The 23,314-nt window shown below is 51.4% G+C and overlaps 1 protein-coding gene across 3 annotated transcripts in view; it reads left to right on the top strand.

Moving 5' to 3' along the window:
* The window catches only part of LOC120691282 (pentatricopeptide repeat-containing protein MRL1, chloroplastic-like), a 41,029-nt gene that overhangs the window by 3,592 nt on the left and 14,123 nt on the right, over positions 1 to 23,314 (top strand). For 2 of the 3 annotated variants that reach the window (XM_039974323.1, XM_039974324.1), the window contains exons 9-17: positions 36 to 200; positions 291 to 431; positions 663 to 762; positions 1,582 to 1,690; positions 1,769 to 1,860; positions 20,513 to 20,603; positions 21,376 to 21,607; positions 21,691 to 21,783; positions 22,331 to 22,379. In XM_039974323.1, the coding sequence (XP_039830257.1) occupies positions 36 to 200; positions 291 to 431; positions 663 to 762; positions 1,582 to 1,690; positions 1,769 to 1,860; positions 20,513 to 20,603; positions 21,376 to 21,607; positions 21,691 to 21,783; positions 22,331 to 22,379 (1,072 nt within the window). The other variant, XM_039974325.1, reaches the window with a different exon arrangement.

Below are 23,314 nucleotides of genomic sequence, written 5' to 3'. Positions count from 1 at the left end.
TCCAAAATCAAGTTGTGTTCGTCTTGTTTGTATAGGCTGATCGAGCTCGTGAGGTGTATAAAATGCTTCAGGAGTACAATATAAAGGGTACCCCGGAGGTTTACACCATCGCATTGAGAAGCTGTAGCCTGACTGGTGATTTAGGGTTTGCACTGAAGATATATGAAGATATGAACAAGATTGGAGTAAAACCCGATGAGGTGCATTTTTTCGTGGTAACCATAAAGGATGAAACACCTAATGTGCTCTCTACATTTTATTTCTTTTTCTGTTTATTTCATGAACTACAGGTGTTTTTGAGTGCTCTAGTTGATGTAGCTGGCCATGCGAAGAGGGCAGACGCTGCATTTGAGATAATGAAAGATGCAAGAGCAAAAGGTTTGCACGTTGGAACAATTGCATACAGTTCGTTAATGGGTGCTTGCTGCAATGTAAGTTCTTTTGTAAACTGTTGCATGAAAAGCACACCTATGATTTAAATATGACATGCATGTTGGTCGATAGCCTTAGATTTTGTATGTAATGTGTAACTTCCGTAACTCACTCTATTGCATGCTATATTCGTATAACCACCCCCCTCCCCCCCCCCCCCCCAAAAAAAAGCATCGATATATTACGAAGATTCCTTGTAGCTTATTATGATTTGAGGGCCACTGTTTCAGGCAAAGGACTGGAAGAAGGCACTGCAGCTTTACGAGGAGATTAAGTCTATCAAATTGACCCCAACTGTTTCAATGATGAATGCATTGATCACCTCTCTGTGTATGTACCTTCCCACAAAGAAATGATAAACAACATTTTCATTTTCCACTTATATAATCTCTAAGAAGAAAATTTACTAGATGTCCCTGTACTTGTAACAATGCTACTTAGGTTGTTAAATTTTAATAGTAAATTCATGTGGTCTGTTATCCAGTGGTTAAAAAACTCCTAGGTGTTATGAAAACAAATCACCTAGCACTATTGTAGTGGTGAGACCTAGTGCCTAGCTTGCCTATGAAATGGAGAGGGGGTCACTTACAGGGAGAGGGAAGGAGGATTAGATAAATTGTAGTAGGCAAGATATCTCAGTGGCAGAATGGCAGGGGGAGGAGATGCCATCGATAGCGTGGCAGTGGCAAAATTCGCTGGCTGCTAGGTCTAATTGACCTCACCTAGGCAGCAGCCTAACTACTGGCTAGGTGGCTGCATAGACCATTTCTTTATGCACCACCAATATGCAAACTGCCACTTAAACTATTTCATCTTTTCAATTAGCTTAAAATGCTGATGTGGCATTGCAGTAAGCAAACTAAATTGTCATCATACACTCAGTATCTAGTTGAAAGCCACTAGGACATAACTTTTGTAATTTGCAACTTTACAGATTGAAGTGGGTCTTCATTTTGAGTTTAATGATCTACCTAGTTTTCAAGTATGAGGGCTAGCTAATTGTCATAATCATAAAGGAGGATCAATGGGATTTACATTGTCTGAAAAATGCATAATAGCTACTTGTCCTTTTCATTTGAACCTTGTGCTTTGAACATTCAAATAATGTTTGTTTCCATGCTTTTTATTAACCATGTAATGAAACTGCAGGTGATGGTGATCAGGTCATAAAGGCTGTTGATGTCCTTAATGAGATGAACAAAATAGGAGTCTGTCCAAATGAGATAACATATTCTGTCTTATTTGTTGCTTGTGAAAGGTAACAAATTTGAGCAATGAATTGCAGCTTTCAAATTAATTTTGTTGAATTCTTTAGATACTAACTGCTGGAATGTAGAAACGGTGAAGCACAGCTAGGTTTGGATTTGTTTGAACAATTAAAAATAGATGGCATTGGCATCAATCTGACCATTATTGGTTCTCTGACTGGTAAGGTCATTTCTCGCTTTTCTTGTTACTGTATATGAGAACTTGAATTCTTTATATGAGAACTTGAATTCTCTTAAGTAAAATGCGTCCCCAAACTTGTAATGTTCTGTCAGTTAGGTCCCCAAACTCTTAAAAAATTTTGGGTTTGCAAACTGTTTAAAGGGGTTGTTGGAATATAAGTGAATTGCCCACCTCTCCCCATCAGCTTAAGCTTTTGGGTTGAACTGGTCGGTGCATGCAACTCAATATGGTATCAGAGCTAGGTCTCGAGTTCGAATCCTGGTTAGCGCAATTAAATAAAATAATTGCTTCTCGCTCCTATTCCACGTCTGAGGTCTGAGGGAGCCTCCACGTGAGGGGGAGTGTTGGAATATAAGTGAATTGCCCACCTCTCCCTCTCCATCAGCTTAAGCTTTTGGGTTGAACTAGTCGGTGCATGCAACTCAATAGGGGTCCATCCCGGGTCTCAAATGCACCAAATAAGCTACTAACGCTGACGTGGCCTGCCACCGTGGCACCAATATGCCAAAAAGGCCACCACATTCCGCATTCCCTCTCTCTCTCCCTCCCATGTCAGATTCACCTCTCTCGGCTTTCTCTTTCTTCCTCACCGTTCTCTCACCCAAACCATCTACTCCACCTCCCACTTCTCCTGGACGCCCCAATCCCGCCACTCACGCAGCTCCACTGCACCCCTTCCACCGCCACCGTTCACCTAGCACCACCACGCACCGCTACTCTGCTTCACAAGCAGTAGAAGCCGCCTAGAGCCACCACCGCTGCTTGAGCCACGTCGCGGCCTCAGCCTCGGCCCATGCCGCAGCATCGGGTACGGACTACAAATGAGGGGCCATCTCCAGCCTCGGGCACGGGCTGTAGATGTGGGGGCGCTCCGGCCGAGGCCGCCCTTGCCACGCTCCCCAAGGGAGCCCACGTGGTCATCGCCAAGGTCATGGCGGGAACCCAACGCATAGGCCGGCGCATCTTCGCCCGCAGGGGGACGCCACGGCCGGCCAAGGCAGGAGCGGCCGCCGAGGCCGGGGGAGCAAGGGGGCACTGCAGTCGGCCATGGCTGGAGTTGGCGCCTAGTTAGCGAGGGTCAATGGGCAGGCCTTTGGGCCTTGGCGTAGCAGCCTGGCGGTTGTGCTGCCTTGTGTGGTTTATGGTAGATGATTGTATTCTTGGCAAGGATCACCATTGATTGAGTATTGTTCTATAAACTCTAGGTCATTCTTGCCTATATATGTACACGGGCATTGCCTCCCCCCTAATCGATCTATCAGTTTTCCCAATCCTGCTTGCTTTCATGGTATCACGAGCCAGGTTCCCGAACCTGATTTCCCTTTCGCTGCCCTAGCATGCCTCTTTGGCTGCGCCGCGCGCCCTCCGGCTGCGCCCCCTTCTCTGCGCCTTTCACGGCTGCGCCGCGCATCAGATCCCTGCTGCGCTGCGATGGTGGGGACTCCTCCCCTCTCCTCGCGATCAGCCGCCGCCGACTCCATCGATGCTAACGACAACCCAAGGCCCCTGCCACCACCAATGCCGAGCTCCAGGCCAAGGCCGCCCCATCGATCCGAATTCCGGGTCAAGGCCGCCCCGTCGACCCGAAGAACAAGTCGGCCGCCGACGCCAAAATCCTGGCCGCCGCCAAGGCCAAGGCAGATGACACCAACACCACCGCGCGTCTACGAGCGGCCAAGAATAAGGCGGCTCGGCGCGCCACCCTGGACCGCGCCTTCGCCGCCGAGCAGGAGGCGAAGGCCGCCGCCCTGAAACGCGATGTTGCCGCGGCTCGCGAGCGCGAAGCCCTTGAACGCGCTGAACTGGAGCGCGCCACCACCGTCGATCCCGATCCCGATGATCCCTCCCTTTCGAGCCCGACTCCGAGGTCCATGATGCCGGCGGTCTTCACCAGGCCCTTCTCCTCCATGAAGCCGCTGCGATCACCAATCTTCACGCCCAAGCCGTTGCCGTCCAGAACATCCGGGCCCTGGTTCCAACAATCCTTGACGTCAACACCGACAACTATGATCGGTGGCGCGATCAAGTTCTTGTCGTCAGGAAGTACTTCCTGCAGGATCACATCCTGTGGGACACGTCGGCGCCCTCCTTCCTGGACTGGCAGTGCATGGATTGCGTTGTCAAGTCCTGGATCTTCGGGACCATCTCCGACTACCTCGTCGAGACAATCTCCGCCGGGACCTCCACCGCGCGTGTTGCCTGGCTTGCCTGGCTCGCCATCGAGTCCTAGTTCTTCAACAACCGTGGGACTCGGGCGCTACTCCTTGAGTCCAAGTTCCACAACTACGTCCAAGGAGATCAGTCCATCGCTGAGTACTGCAAGGCCCTCAAGCGCATGGCCGATCATCTTGGCGCCCTGGGTGAAGTCATCTCTGACCGCACCCTTGTTCTTCATCTTATCCATGGTTTGAATGAACGCTATAGGCATATCGGGAATGAATATCCGTCGCAGGTGCCCCTTCCTCTCCTTCACCGACGCCAAGGCCGACTTCCTTGAGGAGCTCACCATGGAGTCACCCGCGGGATCCTCGCTAATGGCTCTTGTTGCCTCTACCACCGCCTCCACTGCACCCTTGTTGAAGCCCCAGCAGCTTGCCAGTGGTAGCACGGGCCCCGGGAGTGCGCCCTCCTCTTTGTCCAAGAGCCACCGCAGCAAGCGTGGCGGCAAGCGCGACGGCTATGGATAGCAGCAAGGCGGTCATGCAGGCAGCCAGACCAGCTCCCAGCCCAACAACGGTGGCTCCACCACCAGAGGCGCCCCGTGGCCCTCCTACAATCCGTGCCCCTCCTCATATCAGTTTTCCCAATTGTACTTGCTTTCACCTAGGCCGGTGTGGCCGCCGTAGCTGGCCATAGCGGGAGCCGTTGACGAGGCTGGCGCATCCTCGCCCGCGAGGAGTGAGGCGTCGCCACCGAGGCTGAAAGAGATTGGATTTGTGTGAAATATCGGATTGATTATTGAGAGATACACAGAGGTTACATATATAGGGAGATGAGATCCTGGGGCTAAAGGAAACCCATAATCAAGATCTCCTAGGACTTAACCTATCATATCTCTACAATATCAAATAAGGGTTGGCAGGCTAACAAGCCTTGCTCGGGCCCAAGTACACGGGCTGGCCGGCTAACAAGCCAGGCGCTGGACCCTGATCACACATATACATCAACTATCTAACACGCCCCTGCAGTCGAAGCATCGGGTGACCCAATGTTTAGACTGGACCGAAACTCTGTGAAGACTGATGTAGGCAGCCCCTTGGTGAAGATATCGGCGAACTGCGACGTAGTCGGCACATGAAGAACGCGGACATCACCAAGAGCAACGCGCTTCCGGACAAAGTGAATATCAATCTTCACATGCTTGGTGCGCTGGTGCTGAACGGGATTCGATGACATGTAGACGGCACTGACGTTATCACAATACACCAATGTTGTCTTGCACAATGGCGAGTGCAGCTCAGACAAGAGTTGGCGTAACCAAGTGACCTCTGCAATGGCCTTGACAACAGCTTGGTACTTGGCTTCAGCACTGGAGCGAGAGATGGTGTTCTGGCGCTTGGATGACCAAGAGATCAGATTGTCCCCAAGAAATATTGCATGGCCAGAAGTTGATCGGCGAGTATCCGGACAACCAGCACAATCAGCATCAGAATAAGCCACCAAGTTAGACTGAGCACAGGGACGTATCAAGAGCCTAAGATCCATAGTGCCGCGAACATAGCACGGAATATGCTTAAGCGCGGCCAAGTGGGGTTCTCGGGGATCATGCATATGGAGGCAAACTTGTTGAACGACATAAGAAATGTCTGGTCGGGCGAAGGTGAGCCACTGGAGAGCCCCAGCCAAGCTGCGAAAATCGGTGGGATCTGAAATTGGAGGACCATCATCAGCAGAGAGCTTGGGGTTCAGATCCACGGGTGTTGAGCAAGACTTACAGTCTGCCAAGCTGCGAAAATCAGTGGGATCTGAAACTGGAGGACCATCATCAGCAGAGAGCTTGGGGTTCAGATCCACAGGTGTCGAGCAAGACTTACAGTCTGCCATGCCAGCACGAAGTATCTCAATCATATACTGTCGCTGGGGGAGGAAAAGACTGGAGTCTTGCTGCTGCTGAACCTGCATTCCAAGGAAGTGATGAAGGGGCCTGAGATCCTTTATTGAGAACTCCTGTTGGAGAGCTGCAATGGTGCGACGCAGAAGACCAGTAGAGGAAGCTGTCAAGACAATATCATCCACATAGAGCAGCAGATAGGCAACATCCGTGCCATTGTGATAGACGAATAGTGAGGTGTCAGACTTAGCTTCAACAAAACCCAGCTTCAGAAGATGAGAGGCGAACCGGCTGAACCAAGCACGCGGTGCCTGTTTGAGTCTGTAGAGAGCAATTGAGCTTACAAACGTAGTTCGGGTGAGCATGGTCCTCTAAATCAGATGGCTGAACACAATAGATTGTCTCAGATAGATTACCTTGCACGAATGCATTATTCACGTCCAGCTGATGAACGGGCCAGGTGCTAGAAACAACAAGAGATAACACTATCCGAACTGTAGCAGGCTTCACTACTGGGCTGAAGGTTTCATCAAAGTCGACGCCAGGACGTTGAGTAAAGCCACGTAGAACCCAGCGAGCCTTACAGCGCTCAAGAAACCCGTCAGACTTGAATTTATGCTTGAGTGGGTAACCACTCTGGAACCACACTGGAACCTAGTGGCCGAGGAACGAGATCCCAAGTGTGGTTGGACAGGAGGGTGTCGAACTCAGCCTCCATAGCAGCTCGCCAATCTTGGTTGGCGAGGGCGGTGCGATATGTCCGAGGAACCGGGGACAGAGTCGCCATGTGGTAGAGCGTCGGCAGGTAGATGCAGCGCTTCACCCTCGGGACCATGCCATGCTGATTGGTCACCGGTGCGATCCGATCCGAACAGCTCCGGCAGGAAGCTGATATGTGGAAGTCGATGCAGGCGCCGGAGAGACAGCTGGAGATGTGGCCTGAACAGAGGGTGCTGCAGCACGGCCAAAACGAGGGCCTAAGGCCTCGCGTGGCGCAGATGTGGAAGACACCGTGGCCGCGCGTGGCGCAGGAGTCGAGGGCGCTAGGGCCATGTTTCACGTAGCAGCTGGAGAGGACGTCGGGGCCGTGCGTGGCGTGGCTGCTGGCGAGGACGCCGTGGCCGCGCGTGGCGCTGCGGCCGTAGAGGGTGCCGTGGCCGCGCGTGGCGCGTCAGAAGAACCTGCTGGCATCAAACTGGTGGACGGTAGGAAGGGAAGTACCACCGGATTAGCAAACTCTTCGATAAAATCAAAGTCCTTTGGTGTTGGTGGAGAAGAGGTCTCTGCAAACGGAAAGGAAGACTCCTCAAAGAGCACACGACGGGAGATGATGGTCCGATTTGTGTGACGATCAAGGCAGATGTACCCCTTGTGATAAGGGGAGTAACCGAGAAAGACACAGAGAGTGGAGCGAGGAGAAAGCTTATTGGCTGTTGTGGCAGAGAGGTTAGGGTAGCACTTACACCCAAAGACGTGCAAGTGGTCATATGATGGTGGTGTACCGAACAGGGTAAGATGTGGCATAGAAAGGTTGAGCGTCTTGGTGGGCAGGATGTTCAGCAAGTATGTGGCGGTGGTGAGCGCTGCAGCCCAGTAGCGAGGGGGAACGCTAGCTTGGAACAGAAGGGAGCGAACAGTGTTATTGACAGTGCAAATAATCTGTTTAGCTTTACCGTTCTGAGGCGAGGTATAAGGACATGACATGCGCAGGCGAACACCATTGGCCAAGAGGAAGACACGAGAGCTAGAGTTGTCAAACTCCTTGCCATTGTCACACTGTATACCCTGCACAGTAACGCCAAACTGTGTGCGCCCATAAGCAAAAAAGTCAGACAGGGTGGAAAAAGTGTCGGACTTGAGGCGCAGAGGGAAGGTCCAAAGATAGTATGAGAAATCATCGAGCACCACCAGATAATATTTATGACCAGAAACACTAGTTATTAGGGACGTCCAAAGATCACAATGAATCAACTCAAAAGAGCGAGAAGCGCGAGATGTTGACATGTGAAAGGGAAGACGCTCATGACGGCCAAGCTGACAAGCATGACATAAAGAATCACTAGTGTGTTTGTTACAACGAATAGTAGAGGAGTGCACAAGGCGAGCCAAAACTTCATGAACAGAGATGACCAAGATGCTGATGCCAAAGTGAAGGGGCGGTGGATGCAAGCAAGGCGGATGCGGGGAGTCGCAACGGGTAGAGAGGTCCAGAGCTGTCACACCTGACGATCTCACTCCGAGTGAGAAGATCCTTCACAGAACAACCAAAGGGGTCAAATTCCACAGAACAGTTATTGTCGATGGTGAACTGGCGAACGAAAATAAGATTCTTAATAAGATCAGGAGAGACCAAGACATTACTAAGATGAAGCTTATGAGGAAGGTCTACGTTGCCGATGGCGGTGACATGCAAGAAATTCCCATTACCGACAATAATGGACGAAGGAGAATGACGGGAAGGAGCGAAAGAGATCGAGAGTATACCAGCATTGGATGCCATGTTACTGGTAGCACTAGTATCGAAATACCAGTCCTGTTGCGGCGGCTGTTGAAGCGACATGGTCTGGAATTGGGCCGCTAGGGCCTGCTGATCTCTGAGACAGAGGCGATGGGTGGCGGCAGGAGAGGGAACACCCGACTAGCCCGCCCAATGGCCAGATGGGCCGGCGATGTAGGTCTAGTGCTGCTGCTGGGCTGGAGGAGCGGCCCGTGGAGGCGTCGGGGCCCGTGGACCCGCCCACATGTAGATTGCGCCGGTCCACGGGTTGTAGAAGCTGGCTCCGGCGGGGAGCCGTCATAGGGGAAGAACTGTCGGTGCCGCCGCCAGATGCGCCAGAGGCGCCGCCAGTGGAGGAACAACCCCCCCCCCCCGCCTTCTTTGTTGAAGCGCTTGCCGCCGCGCTAGAAGCCGCCGCTCGTGGAATTGGATGTCGGCTCCTATGGCGCCTTCGGGGCGGAGTCCTGCTGCTGCGGTGGTCAAAACGGCGCCGAGGCCGGCGGCTTGGACCCGCCAGAACCGCCGGTGCTGGAGCCGGAGAGGGGCGGTGAGGGCAGTGGTGGGAGGAGATTTGGCCATGGTCAACTCCTCGAGACGAAGGTCGTCGCGCACTTGCAGGAAGGAAGGAGAGGGGTGCTGCGGCGAAGGTGAAGGCCAAGAGTGCTGAAGGGATCGTTGAGCCCACAGATGATGTTGAGGACGAGCGTCTCATCGGAGATGGGCTGGCCGAGGTCCCGAAGATCTTCCAGCATGCATTTGAAGCGGCGCCAGTAGTCGACGACGGAGAGATCGCCTTGGGAAAAGGCGCGAAACTCTTGGTCGGCGTAGATAGCGCGAGTAGTGCGGTTCCCAAGGAATTGGGACTTGATGGCGAGCCAGATCGCACGAGCAGAGGCGCTGCGTTCGGAGACAGTGTTGGCGAGATCGTCGGAGATGGCGCCGAGCAGTCAGGCGCGGACGACACAGTTCATCCGCACCCTTGAAGAAGAAGCAGGGGCGACGGCGTCGGAGAGAACATGGCGTTCCCGCGAGTACTTGCTAAGGACGTCGAGGAAAGACTCCTAGCGGGCGTAGAAGGTGGAGTTGACGTCGAGGAGCAACGGGACCAGAGTCCGGATGTTCTGAACTGATACGGCTTGCGCATGGAGGTTGAGGAGGATGGCGGCCTCCTGTTGAAGAAGGGTGCCCTGGAGAGGAAGGTTGTCGATGCCGCCATCGCCGTGGTGGGAGGCGTCGGCGTCATCATCCTCGGTGGAGGGCGCGGACGCGATGCGCTCGGCAGCAGCGCGCTCCTGCGCGGCACGGAGACGAGCGGCGGTGGCGTCGAGATCTGCCTGAGCAGCGGCGGCTTCCCGCTCGGCCTCCTTGGCCTGGGCCAGGGCAGCAGCTCGGGCTGCCTGTGCTGCGCGCGCTTGCTCCGTGGCAATGCGAGCGGCGCGTGCAACGTTGGCGTCATGTAGAGAATTGGGAAACAACACACACCCAAAGGACGGCTGGTGACCTCTATTATATATTGCCGTATAGGCTTGGAGTGCAAGTAAACTCAATACAAGGGAATACAACAATATATCTCTAATACCCGCCCTTAGTCGTAGGCGGAGCTAAACGAAGACCAAGACTGGTCCTAAAATCAGTGTACAATTGGACTGGAAGTCCTTTAGTCATAATATTAGCATACTGATGAGAAGACGGGACATGCAAGACCCGAATTTCTCCCAAGGCCACCTTCTCGCGAACAAAATGAATGTCAATCTCGATGTGCTTCGTGCGACGGTGGACTGGATTAGCAGTCATATATACAGCACTAACGTTGTCATAGTAGACAACAGTAGCCTTGGCGAGGGGAACATGAAGCTCCTGAAGCAACTGACGCAGCCAACAACACTCAGCAACAACATGTGCAACTGCCCTATATTCAGCCTCAGCACTGCAACGGGAAACTGTAGTCTGGCGTTTAGAGAACCAAGACACCAAATTATCACCAAGATAAACATAGTAACCTGAGGTAGAACGTCGGGAATCTGGGCATCCAGCCCAATCAGCATCAGAATATGCTGTGAGAATGTTGACAGGACCAGCTCCTAAAGAAAAGCCAGCGTCCAGAGTGCCCTTGACAAACGCAAAATCCGCTTGACGAGTACAAGATGTGGTTCCCTGGGATCATGCATGAACAAGCAGACTTACTGAACGGCATTGGCCAAATCAGGACGAGTCAGAGTGAGGCACCAACAATACTCCTGTACTCTGAAGGATCCGCAACTGGAGGACCATCTATAGCAGACAGCTTGGACTTACTATCAACTAGCGTCAAGGTAGAGTGGCACTCGCTCATACCGGCGCGCTGTATTAGATCCGAGGCATACTGTCCCTGAGAAAGAACAATCCATCTGAATTGCGGGTGACAGAAATCCCTAGAAAGTGATGTAGATCACCCAAATCAGTCATAGCAAACTTAGCATGAAGGTGACCAATAATGGAGAGAAGCAAATCTGTCGACGAGGCAGTGAGAACAATGTCATCGACATATAAGAGCGAGTAAGAAGTGCCGGCGCCATCCTTGTAAACAAACAACGAAGTGTCGGAGACCGATGGAGCGAACCCCAAGTGACGAATATATGTAGCAAATCGCTGGTACCATGCACGAGGAGCTTGCTTCAACCCATAAAGAGACTTCTGCAGAAGACAGATATAATCTGGACGTGAAGGATCAACAAAACCAGGAGGTTGTTGACAGTACATTGTCTCATCAAGATGTCCATGCAGAAAGACATTCTTCACATCAAGTTGATGGATAGGCCAATGTCGAGATGCAGCAAGGCTGAGGACAGTGCGAATGGTAGCAAACTTAACCACAGTACTGAAAGTCTCATCATAATCTATGCCATGCTGCTGAGAAAATCCACGAACAACCCATCGAGCTTTGTGACGTGCAAGAGAACCATCTGAATGAAATTTATGCTTGAAAATCCACTTGTCGGTACCCACATTAGCTCCAGGAGGCCGAGGAACAAGGTGCCAAGTACCATTGTCAACCAGAGCCTGAAACGCCAAGTACCATTGTCAACCAGAGCCTGAAGCTCATCTGCCATGGCTGCTCGCTAATTAGGATCCGCAAGAGCACTGCGATAATTGGCCGGGACGGGAGAAGCAACAACATGATCAGCAGACAAATTCTAGTAACTGTTTGGCTGAATCGTTTGAGACTGGAGTCGAGTAATGCGGCGAAGAGTCGGCGGTGGAGAACCACTCATCGGACGTCGAGGGGGCTCAAGAGCTGGAAGCTCTCGAGGTGGACCATCTGAAGACCGTGCCGGAAGAGGATCAAGGTAGTGGCCCTGCTGCTGCGGCAAGGGAAGGTCATGTAGAGGACGACTGCGCTGCGGAGGTGTCCTGACGGCGGCAGGCACAGCAGGCGGTCAACGGCTGTAGACCCGACCAAAGCGGCTAGAGGAGCTGCTGCGGCGGGCGCAGAACTCGCGCTAGGACCAGCAGGAGCAGGCGGAGCTGATGCCACTGCTGCTGGCTCAACAGTCGGCGCTGGCAATGGACAGGAAGACGACCCACCCGTAGTGGATGAAGCCGAAGGACCGGCCGGGGCACGAGACCACCTCCGCCCGGACTGGAGGAAGTCGAGGGTCCTAGTGGGGTTACAGTACCACCGCCACCAGATACCGAGGGCGGTTGCTCAACGTCTAAGGAAGACGGAGCAGCCGCAGAAGAGCCACTAGCTGCATGATTAGTAAACAACGGTGCAATACCCAAGTCATGTCTGAGTAAGAAATCAAAGGAGTTGGTGGAGGGTGGGTGAGTCTCATGGGCAAAGGGAAAAGTGGACTCATCGAACACAACATGTCGTGATATGATAATGCGACGCGTAGAAAGGTCGAGACAGCGATATCTCTTATGATCAGGTGGATATCCCAAAAAGACACATGCTGTCGAGCGCGGCGTAAGCTTATGTGGAGAAGTAGCCTGCAGGTTAGGATAACACAAGCAATCGAGGACACGCAAGTGATCATAAGTGGGATAGGAGTTATAGAGCCGAAAATAGGGAATCACGTTTCGGATATAAGAAGAGGAGCTCCGGTTGAGCAAGTAGGTGGCTACTGCAAGCGCCTCAGCCCAATATTTGGGCGGCATGGAGGCATCGATGAGTAAGGTTTGCATTGAATTGTTAAGAGTTCGAAGAATACGTTCGGCCTTGCCATTCTGTGGGGAGGTGTATGGGCATGATAGGTGGAATATGATGCCGTTGGTGCGGAGGGAGGCGTGCATGGCGCGATTGACAAACTCAGTCCCGTTATCGGCTTGGAAGCACTTAACGGGTAGGTCGAACTGTGTACGGGCATAAGCAATAAAATCAACGATACGCTGATGTATATCGAATTTGTGCTTAAGCGGGAACGTCCAACAATAGTGTGTATAATCATCTAGCAGAACAAGGTAATAAGAGCAACCAGAAACACTAGCAACCGGAGAGGTCTAGACATCACAATGATCTATTCCAAAAGAGAAGTAGTTTGTGAAGTAGGAGTGAAAGGAAGACACGCGTGCTTGCCAAGCTAACAGGCATGACACAGCGAATGATCTACTTTATTACATGAAACCAAATTGTTCTGTTTTAAAGTAGCTAAGACTGCTGGACCAGGATGACCAAGGTGACGATGTCATAAGGTGAAGGAGGCTGCAAGGAGGGCTTGTGCGGTGGTGGGAGCAACTGATGGGATGGTGTAGAGGTCCTCGGCACTATCGCAGCGAAGGATCACTCCTCGCGTCCTGATGTCCTTAATAGAAAAACCAGAGGCGTCAAACTCGATAGAACAACAGTTATCGCGAGTGAATTGGCGAACTGAAAGTAAGTTGCGAATTATGGATGGAACGATAAGAACGTTGTTCAGAACAAATCTAGACGTATCGGTGGCTAGAACAGAAGAACCTCGGGACGTGACAGGGATATGTGCATCATTGCCTACGGTAATCGAAGCGGAAGGAGCTGGAAGGCGAGAGAGAAATATACGTTCAGAGGAGAGCATGTGCGTGGAGGCTCCATTGTCCTTCACCCATTCATTTCCCTCGAGCGCTATCTGCTGAAGAGCGGCGATTAGACCAACCTAATCCCACGAAGGAGACTGAGCTAGCGCCTGGGGTGAGGTGAGCGCCGCATTAGCTTGAGGAGGGGCGCCAAGAACGCCCTGACCGCCCATAGGAATTGGCCTCCTGCACCACCACTCCCGCCTTCCGAACCCTGGGGGCAGCCCATGGGTTGATGCAGATCCATGGGCCGCTAGGGTTAGGCGTGTGAGGTGGCTGCTGCTGCTATTGGCCGTCGTTGGACCGCCTGCCCCTACGACGTTGCTACTGTTGTCCGCCCTGCTGCAGCTGTGGCAGACGCCGCTGCTGCAGGTTTGGGCGTGGCTGCATGACGGAGGTCGAAGACGACGCAGATTGGCAGGAAGAGCCGCACCCAGACGAGGAGGAGGCGACCAGAGCAAAGGAGGCGGACATCTTGGCCTAATTTGCCAGGCGCAACTCCTGGAGGGCGAGGCGATCGACGGCCTTGACGAAGGTCATGCCCGCCTCGCCTGCAATGATTTCTCTAGTGGTGTTGTAGCGAGGATCAGCGCCAGCGAGAAGGGTCAGCACCATCTCAGACTCGGAGATGGGCTTGTCGACGTCCCGAAGCGCATCGGCGGCCTTCTTCAGGGCTTGGGCGTACTCATGGACGAACATATCCCCTTGAGTAAGCACATGAAACGAATGACTCAAGAAGATGGCGCGAGGGGCTTTGTTCGCCTGGGCGATGGCGTCCCAAAGTTCCCGCGCAGTCTGGTTGGCCGTCATGATGAAGTCGAGACGTCCTCGGTGACGGAGCCGTAGAGCCAGCTGCGGACAGCGCTGTCTTCTTCGTTCCATGCATCAGTGCGCGGTTCAGGAAGGGCGCTGGTGATGTGACGGAGGAGGCCGAACTTGCCGCACATGGCCTCGATGAAGTTGCTCCACTTGGTGTAGTTGGAGGAGTGGATTTCCAACTTGATGGGAATGTGCGCCTGCACGGAGACGGCGGCGTACATAGCCATGGAGATCGTCAGAGGCTGGATGTCGTCGACGAAGAGGGAGGCGATGTCGTCGAGGAAAGAGTCACCGTCGTCGAGGGTGTCGCCGGCGTTGGTGTAGGTGCTGGTGTCACAGGACATCAAGAGATGGAACCTGCTGGGTTGCACCCGGCCAGGGGATGGTTCGCACAAGGACGGGAGAGCAGCCGGCCAGAGGAGGCGGCGCAAGGGAGGGGGGGGGCAGCCGGCCAGGGAGGGGCGGCGCAGGGGAAGAGTTGTCGCGGCCTAGGGCAAGCGGCGGCGGCGACTGGTGGGTGGTTGCGCAAACTGGGGCTGCCACGCGAGCTAGGGCAGCGGAGAGGAGAAGGGCACACGGCCGGCCTAGGGTTTGGCCTGGACTCGTGATTGTTATGAATAGCACTTGTATTCATCATGAGGACTCTAGGCCCAAATATATACATGTACAGGTATTAGGAAATATACACAAAACCCCTTATACAATGGGAAAACTACAAGATATACATATACATCTAACACCCCCCCTCAAACTCAAGGTGGATCAACGACACTAAGTTTGGAGAGATATAACCTGGGCTGAAACCTGGTCTGTGCCTTCGTAAAGAAATCTGCCAACTGAAGCTCTGAAGGCACATACTGAAGAGTAATAACATCATCCTGTACCTGTGCTTGTGTATATGAAGTATCAACACCAATGTGTTTAGTAAGCTCATGCTTCACCGGATCACGAGCAATACTAATGGCACCTGTACTGTCAGACAAAAGAGGAGTCGGCCCAGAAATAGAAACACCAAAATCCTCAAGCAACCACCGCAGCCAAGTAACCTCTACTGTCACAAAAGCCATAGCTCGCAACTCAGCCTCTGCACTCGAACCAGAAACTGCTACTTGCTTCTTAGTCTTCCAAGCAATGAGAGAACCACCAAGAAAAACACAGTAAGCAGAAAGAGATCGACGATCAGAGGAATTACTAGCCCAAGTAGCATCAGAATATGCCTGAAGCTGTAAAGAGTTGGAACGCGGAAAGAACAAGCGACGAGATATGATCCCACGAAGATAATGCAGAACACGAAGATGACTATAGTGAAGCTGAGTGGGAGTAGACACAAATTGACTCATGATATGTACAACATATGAGATGTCAGGACGAGTAACACCAAGATAGACAAGACTCCTAACAATATGACGATAACGAGTGGGATCTGCAAGAAGCTCCCCATCAGTGGCACGAAGATAAACATTAAGTTCCATGGGAGTCTCTACAGTACGATGGTCAGTGAGAGAAGCACGATCAAGAAGATCCTGAATGTATTTTTCTTGAGACAGACAAAAACCCTGAGGTGTGGAAGAAACCTCGATCCCAAGAAAGTAACGAAGAGGACCTAGATCAGACATAAGAAACTGCTCACTGACACGTGCCTTCACAAAGGCAATAAACTGAGGATCATCTCCTGTGATGATCATGTCATCAATATAAAGAAGGAGAAGAGTCCGACCACGAGACTACGAGAGGAAGTGTGAATGAATAGCGCAGGATCATGAGTACTGGCAGAAAAGCCAGCAGTAGTGACAACAGAGGCAAAACGCTGGAACCAAGCACGAGGAGCTTGCTTGAGGCCATAAAGCGAGCGGCGAAGACGACAGACCATACCCTCAGGAACCGAATACCCAGGTGGTGGCTGCATATACACTTCCTCACGGAGTTCACCGTTAAGAAAGGCACTCTTCACATCAAGCTCAGATATAGACCACTCACGAACAGAAGCCACAACAAGAAGAGTGCGAACCGTGGTCATATGAGCCATAGGTGCAAATGTCTCATCATAGTCCCGACCATGCTCTTGCTGAAAACCACGCGCTACAAGACGAGCTTTGTAGCACTCAAGAGAACCATCAGAGTGGGTCTTAACCTTGTGAACCCACTTACAAGTGATAGGATGGACATGTGCGGGAATAGAAACAAGATCCCATGTGCCATGCGCTCAAGAGCAGCAATCTCCTCTGCCATGACATGCTGCCATTCCTGATGATGAATGGCTTCACAGTAAGAAGTAGGCTCAGAAAGAACAGTACCAGCAAAACAAAGCCTATCTGGAGGCCAAATTGACTGCCGATCACGAAGAGCATATCGCGGAGAACCCACAGCAGAAACTGTCTCATCAGAAAGAGATGATACATCAGAAAAAGATGAATCATCAAGAGGAGAAGGTGCAACAGAGGAAGATGGCTCATCAAAAGGAGATGGTGCATCAGGAGATGGTTTCGCAACCCGTCGAGTACGTGTGTAAACACATGTGCCAGGAGGTTTACTGTCATAAGCAGTGCCCACAGGAACCGGTGGAATATCTTCCGAGAAAGAAGGGACTACAAGTGAAGGAGCCATTGAAGAAGGCTCCACAGGTGAAGGAACTACAGGAGACTCAACGGAAAACTCAGAGGAAGGCACTAGATGTGGAGGGGCAATAAGAGTATCAGGAAAGAGTAGGAAAGAGAGTGGCTCAATGACAGATGCATGAGAAGCATCAGGAGAAGGACGAGGATAAAAAGGACGAGACTCATCAAAGCAACATCCCGTGAAATCCTCATTCGACAGCCAACAGGATCCCAACAACGATACCCCTTATGCTCAGCACTATATCCAAGGAAACACACTCAACACATGGTGTACTAATGGAAGAAAGACTGGTGCGATCAGGAGTCATATGTGTTAGAGTATATTAGGCAACTCCGGATATGGTTAGTTTATGATTGATTGTAATCCTGGGATTACCTTCCTTATCTCTAGGAGATGCTACTTGCCCTTCAAGCCATGTCCTCCTATATAATCAGCCCAAAGGGCTCAAGCAATAAATCTCACACATTATACGCATCCTACTTTCCTACATGGTATCACGAATTATGGTTTCGACCTAGGCTCCCGCTTCCACTGCCATCGCGCCGCCCCTAGGGAGATCGATCTCTGCCGGGGGCAGCGCCCTCTTAGGATCAGCGCGCGTATCCCTCTGATCCGCTGCGCCGTCGCGTTGTCAAGCACAGTAGAAGGACCTACCTCCCGTGGTGATGCGATCTCGTCGGGTCCCTCGTCGCCCCTTCCACGCCGACTCCCCCCGTGCGCGCGGCCCCATGCTGGCCCTCTCTCCTCCTGCGCCGTCGTTGCCCTGTGCACGACCACGCGGCTGCGGAGGAGGCACGAGGTGCGCCAGGCCTCTGTGCCATCAAAGCCGCGAGATCGGGCCGGGTTACCGCGCCGCCGGTCGATTCCGGCGCCATCTGTCGAGATCCGCCGCCAGGACGAGCTGCAGCGGGACCACCCCGCTCCGCCCCGGCCTCCATGCTCCTCCACCACATCGCTCCTCCGTCGTCGCTGGCGGGCCGCTCCGCCGTGGGGGCACTGCGCCATCTGGCTAGCCCCTGCTGCTCGCCACCGGTCGCTCCCGATCTGCCAGAGCACCGACGCTCCCCCTCACCGCCGGCGCCCTACTGCTGGGTCCTTCCGACCTGAGTGCGAGCCCCGCATCCTCGAGGGCGGGTAGGTGCCCGGCCATGGAGTCCGGGAGGGACAGCCTCTCCTCTCCCCATTTGATTTTTCCCTCTGTCCTTGACCGGGGGAAGGAGATAAGGAAGGAGGGAGCAGTCTAGGGGCACCCGAGATTGTACCCCAAGGTTCGCCTGCTGCTGCTGTGTTTCTTTTTTCCCGATCAGAGATCGGGTTTGCGTCGCCCTGTCGTTTGGACCATCCTACAAAAACGAAACGGTCCCTTCGTAACCAGTCGTCCATAATATCAAATAGATCATTTTCTTCTTTAGTAACTCTACCAAGGGCTATAGTCATAGTGATCCTCCTATTCAATTACTTCAACCATTTCCAAGCGCCTCGCTTCATTGTCGACACTCCCGAAGGATGAGGTTGTTGCTGCGCCCTTCCAGGCTACAGCGACGATGCTCGTGATCAAGCCATTACCGTCGGTGTCGCCGCCTTCCTGCGGCGGTGGCTCCAGCACTGACTCGCGGCCCCTCGGCGCCACCGGTCGACCACCCGATGCCCCCGGCTGACCACTCGGCGCCTCCGTTCGGCCCCTCGGCGCCCCCCCCCCCCGGCGCCGCCGCTCGGTGACTCAGCACCACCTGCAGTACTCGGTGCCTCTGTTCGGCCACTCTGCGCCCCTCCGGCGCCGCCGCTCGGTGACTCAGCGCCACCTGCAGCTACCCGACGCCTCCGAGTGGCTACCATCTGCTTGACAAGCCTCTTCGGCTCCCATTCCAGCCACAACATCTGCTGCGCATCGACGGTTGCGACTGCGGGGGAATGTCATCCGTTCGACTTATTCTCCAGTCTCAACGTTTGCGCGCTCCCGTTGTGACTGCGGGGGGATGTTAGAGTATATTAGGCAACTCCGAATATGATTAGTTTAGGATTGATTGTAATCCCGGGATAACCTTCCTTATCTCTAGGACAGGCTACTTGCCTTTCAAGCCATGTACTCCTATATAATCAGCAAAAAATCCCACGCATTATACGCATCCTATTTTCCTACAATATGAAAAGAAGCACCAGAATCTAGAATCCAAGAAAAAGTACCTGAAGAAGACTGAGAAGGTCCTGGCCACGGAGCGACGGAGAGGGCTGCACAACGAAGCAGCCTGGCGACGGCACGAGGAAGGACCAGGGAGAGAGAGGAAATGAACTTTAACCCTAAATTTTGGCTCTGTATACCATGTTATGAATAGCACTTGTATTTATCATGAGGGCTTTAGGCCCAAATATATACATGTACAGGTATTAGTAAATATGCACAAAACCCATTATACAATGGGAAAACTACAAAATATACTTATACATCTAACAGTGATACCATGTAGTGAATTGGGAAACACCACACATCCAAAGGAGGGGGGGTGACCTCTATTATATATTGCCGTATAGGCTTGGAGTACAAGTAAACTCAGTACAAGGAACAACAATAATATATCTCTAATACGTCGACATCAGGAGAGGCGGCGGCAGCAGCTTTGGCGGTGGCGGCGTCGACACCGGAAGACATGGCGCTAGGCCAGGCGAGCGTGCAGGGTACGGTGCCGGCGGGCAGCGCAGGGGCGCTCTAGGAGCAGCGCTAGTGGGAGAGGCACGCGTACAACAGCGCCGGCAGCTGAAGGAGGAAAACCTAGTCTCATGATACCATGAAAGAGATTGGATTTGTTTGAAATATCGAATTGATTATTAAGAGATATACAGAGGTTACATATATAGGGAGAGGAGATCTTGAGGCTAAAGGAAACCCATAATCAAGATCTCCTAGGACTCTAACCTATCGTATCTCTATAATATCAACTAAGGGCCGGCAGGCTAACAAGCCTTGCTCGGGCCCAAGTACATGGGCTGGCCGGCTAACAAGCCAGGCACTGGACCCTGATCACACATATACATCAACTGTCTAACAGAGGCCACGGCGAGAGCAACAGGAGATGCAGGGCAGACGGCGAGCGGAGAACCCAGACCATGGGCCGTCCATGGCTTGCTTCTCCCCATGCTACATAAACATATGAGGGGAGGAGAGGAGAGAGATTGGAGGGGAGGAGAGAGGACACTGAGTTATTATAATAGAAGTTAAGAGGATTTTTTACAAAATGTTCGTCGATATGGTGCTACTTGGCATGCCACGTTGGCTTTGGATGCTCTCGTGGTGCATTTAGGACCTGTGATGAATCTAAATACACATTTTGAGAGTTTGGGGACCAAAATACATGTTTTGAGAGTTTGGCGACCCTAAGTGAACTAGCTGTACAAGTTTGGTGACCAGTGGTGCATTTTGCTCAATTTCTCTTTGTTTCCTTAACCTACTTATTGGACCCTTTTTCTTATGTGCATGCCTTCTGGGAGTCATTTTATTTGTTCCACTTCTATATTGGATAACAAGTCTATCCCAACTTGCTTGGGACTAAGATGATTTGTTGTTGTTTGTTCCTCTGTTGTTCTATGTCTGATGAGTACCTGCTGACACAACTTCTATTCAGGTTTATGTCTACAAATGTTTGACAGTGATCTCTTGCTTGGGAATATTATTGTCAACTTCAGCTTAGGGAAACCACAAATTGACAACAAATGGTATGCTCCTCAGCCTTGCCAGACCATCTCATAGTCTCACATATGTAATTCGAAGGAACCTAATGCTAGGTTAATTTATTTAGATTACCCTGTAGGCTAAATTGACATGGAACAGTTGTACATAGTTGACAGAGTCCTTCACATACTGGATGTGGTTTGTGCTGTAAAGAATGTTCTGGTCCACCTTTACAGCTTGTCTAGGATTGATCCATATCTATGAAGTGCACGATGTTGGGGAATTGATAGGCTATGCTAGGATTGATCCAGGAAGCCATGCTGGTATACAATCATATGTAGCCACTAGACATGCATTGAAATGGAAGACAAAGAGCAGCCTACTCCTTACGAATCATCAAGAAATGCAGTCAATTCACATCCCTCCTGAATGCCACGTGTCATCCTCAATCAGGACAGCAGCAGCAAAATCAACAATCATTTCCTCAATCAGGACAGCAGCAGCAAAATCAACAATCATGTATAGTTACCCCTAGACATGCTTTGAAATGGAAGAGAGCCGTCTACTCATGAATGATCAAGAATGCAGTAAATTGACATCCCTCATGAATGCTATGTATCATCCTCAATCAGCGCAGCAGCAGCAAAATCAACACCTCTATGGCATCCCTCATGAATTCCATGCATGATCCTCCCTTAGATGGATGTTTATTCCATCATAGTTCTTGAACAACTTCCTGCAAGATAGATTTGTATAGATGTATCTATTTTATTTTTACAATGTTATTTTTTAGTAAGTTATTTTTATCTTCTTTAGGACGTCCGCAGCAATTAGGGTGTATCGTGATGCAGTTTCAACTGGGCTAATACCTTCAAGCGATGTTTTATCTCAAGTGTTGGGATGTTTGAGGCTTCCTCATGACAATTTGATGAAGAGTAGTTTTATTGAAAACATGGGAATAAGTTGTGATATTCCACATAATCCAAATATAAATTCACTCTTCGAAGGATTCGGTGAATATGACATTCGTGCTTTTTCGATTCTGGAGGTAATCATGTTATCTTCAATAAACATTGGCTCTATTTCAACATCTGCGGGTATTAATGAAAGTTGCATGGCTTGCTGTCACAGGAGGCTGCTTCATTAGGAGCAGTTGGAAGTATTTCCATGAAAGATACTAGGATTGTTATTGATGCAAGAAAGTTAAGGATCCACACAGCCGAGGTACCTTTTCTACTTGCAATATTAGATGTTCATGAAACCACTTTATCATTTCACCTAAATAAAATTGAAGGTGACATCATTACTGTGTCCTTGCTTCTGCATTTTAGCATATTTCTCAGTTGAAATTGTTCTCAAGCACAGACCTGGTGCAGTAGTAGAGACTCTCCACTTGTGTCTTGGAGGTCCTGGGTTCGAACTGCCTCTTTGCAGAATTTTGTAGGAATTTTTTGCAAGGGTAAGGCTGTCTAGGAATTCCCTTGCCCAGACCCCACCTTGTGTGGGAGCTCTCGCACTGGGTACACCCTTTTTCTCTGTTGAAAATTGTTCTATGCTGAGTTTCTCCCCAAGAAAAAGGTTCTATATATGGTGAGAAACAGCAGCAACTCGGTTGCCAAGGGGACCTCTTCCCATAGTCGAGTCCCCCCTATTTTGTGTATGTCCTTGTTTTGTTGCTAACATTGGGGGTAAAGTGGTATGTTTTGCATTGTTTTTGTAATTGATAGTGAATCTTCTTATATATTTTTTTTCTTTCCTTTTTTTTTTGCAGGTTTCTCTTCTTACAACATTGAGATCCTTGAAGCATCGACTCGCTGCAGGTGAATTCTAAAGTTTTTTATACATCAAATAATTTGTTTTTGCATCTATTTTTTAGGGAATCAAGTAATATACAGCTTCAACACATTCATGCTTTGCACCCACCCCCACCCTGACAAAAAATGTGGAGAATAACAAATATGCATAGTTTCTGGATTATTGTGCTCCTGTAAAATTTGTTTGAACATTAAACTATGATAGGTATTGGGCCAGATTGTTAGCAAGGGTTATTGGGCCAGCCTTTGGGTTATGGCGCACCAGCAATCTGGCTGTGTGGCTTGTATGGTAGATGATTCACAATTAGGCAAGGATCACCGTTGATTGGGTATTGTCTATAAACCCAAGGTCATCCTTGCCTATATATGTGTACACGGGCATTGCCATCCGATTGAGTAATCTACTACCAATTTTCCTCCTCATCCTCTTTCATGGTATCACGAGTCCGGTTTTCCAACCCGATTCATCTTCCGCTGCCCTAGCGCGCCTCCTTGGCTGCACCTTTCGCGCCCTATAGGCTCCATCCTGCGCGCCATCCCCAGCAGCGCCATCAGTATCGCACCGGCCCACGCTGTGCCGCGATGCCTGGCACCCCCCGCCTGCCCCAACCGCCGCCAATGCTGGTGCCACAGCAAAGGAGGCCGCCGCCGCCGCCACAGTTGACACCAATGCTGCTGCGCGCCTGCGCACGGCCTTGGAGCGCGCCTCCACCGCCGAAAGGAGGCCAAGGCTGCCGCTCGGGAACACGACGCAGAGTGCGATGCTCTGGCTCGTGCTGTGCAGGAGCGTGCGGCCGCCGACGAACCCGACGCCGATGACCTTCCTCCCAGTGAGGATGCCTTCCTCTCCGATGCTGACTCCGAGGTCTTCGATCACCGCGATCTTCAGCAAGCCCTCCTTTTCCATGAAGCTGTGGCGATTGCCAACCTCCACGCCCAAG

The sequence above is a fragment of the Panicum virgatum genome, chromosome 9N (assembly GCF_016808335.1).
Source record: "Panicum virgatum strain AP13 chromosome 9N, P.virgatum_v5, whole genome shotgun sequence".
NCBI classification, from domain to species: domain Eukaryota; kingdom Viridiplantae; phylum Streptophyta; class Magnoliopsida; order Poales; family Poaceae; genus Panicum; species Panicum virgatum.
This window is presented reverse-complemented; position numbering and strand designations above follow the sequence as displayed.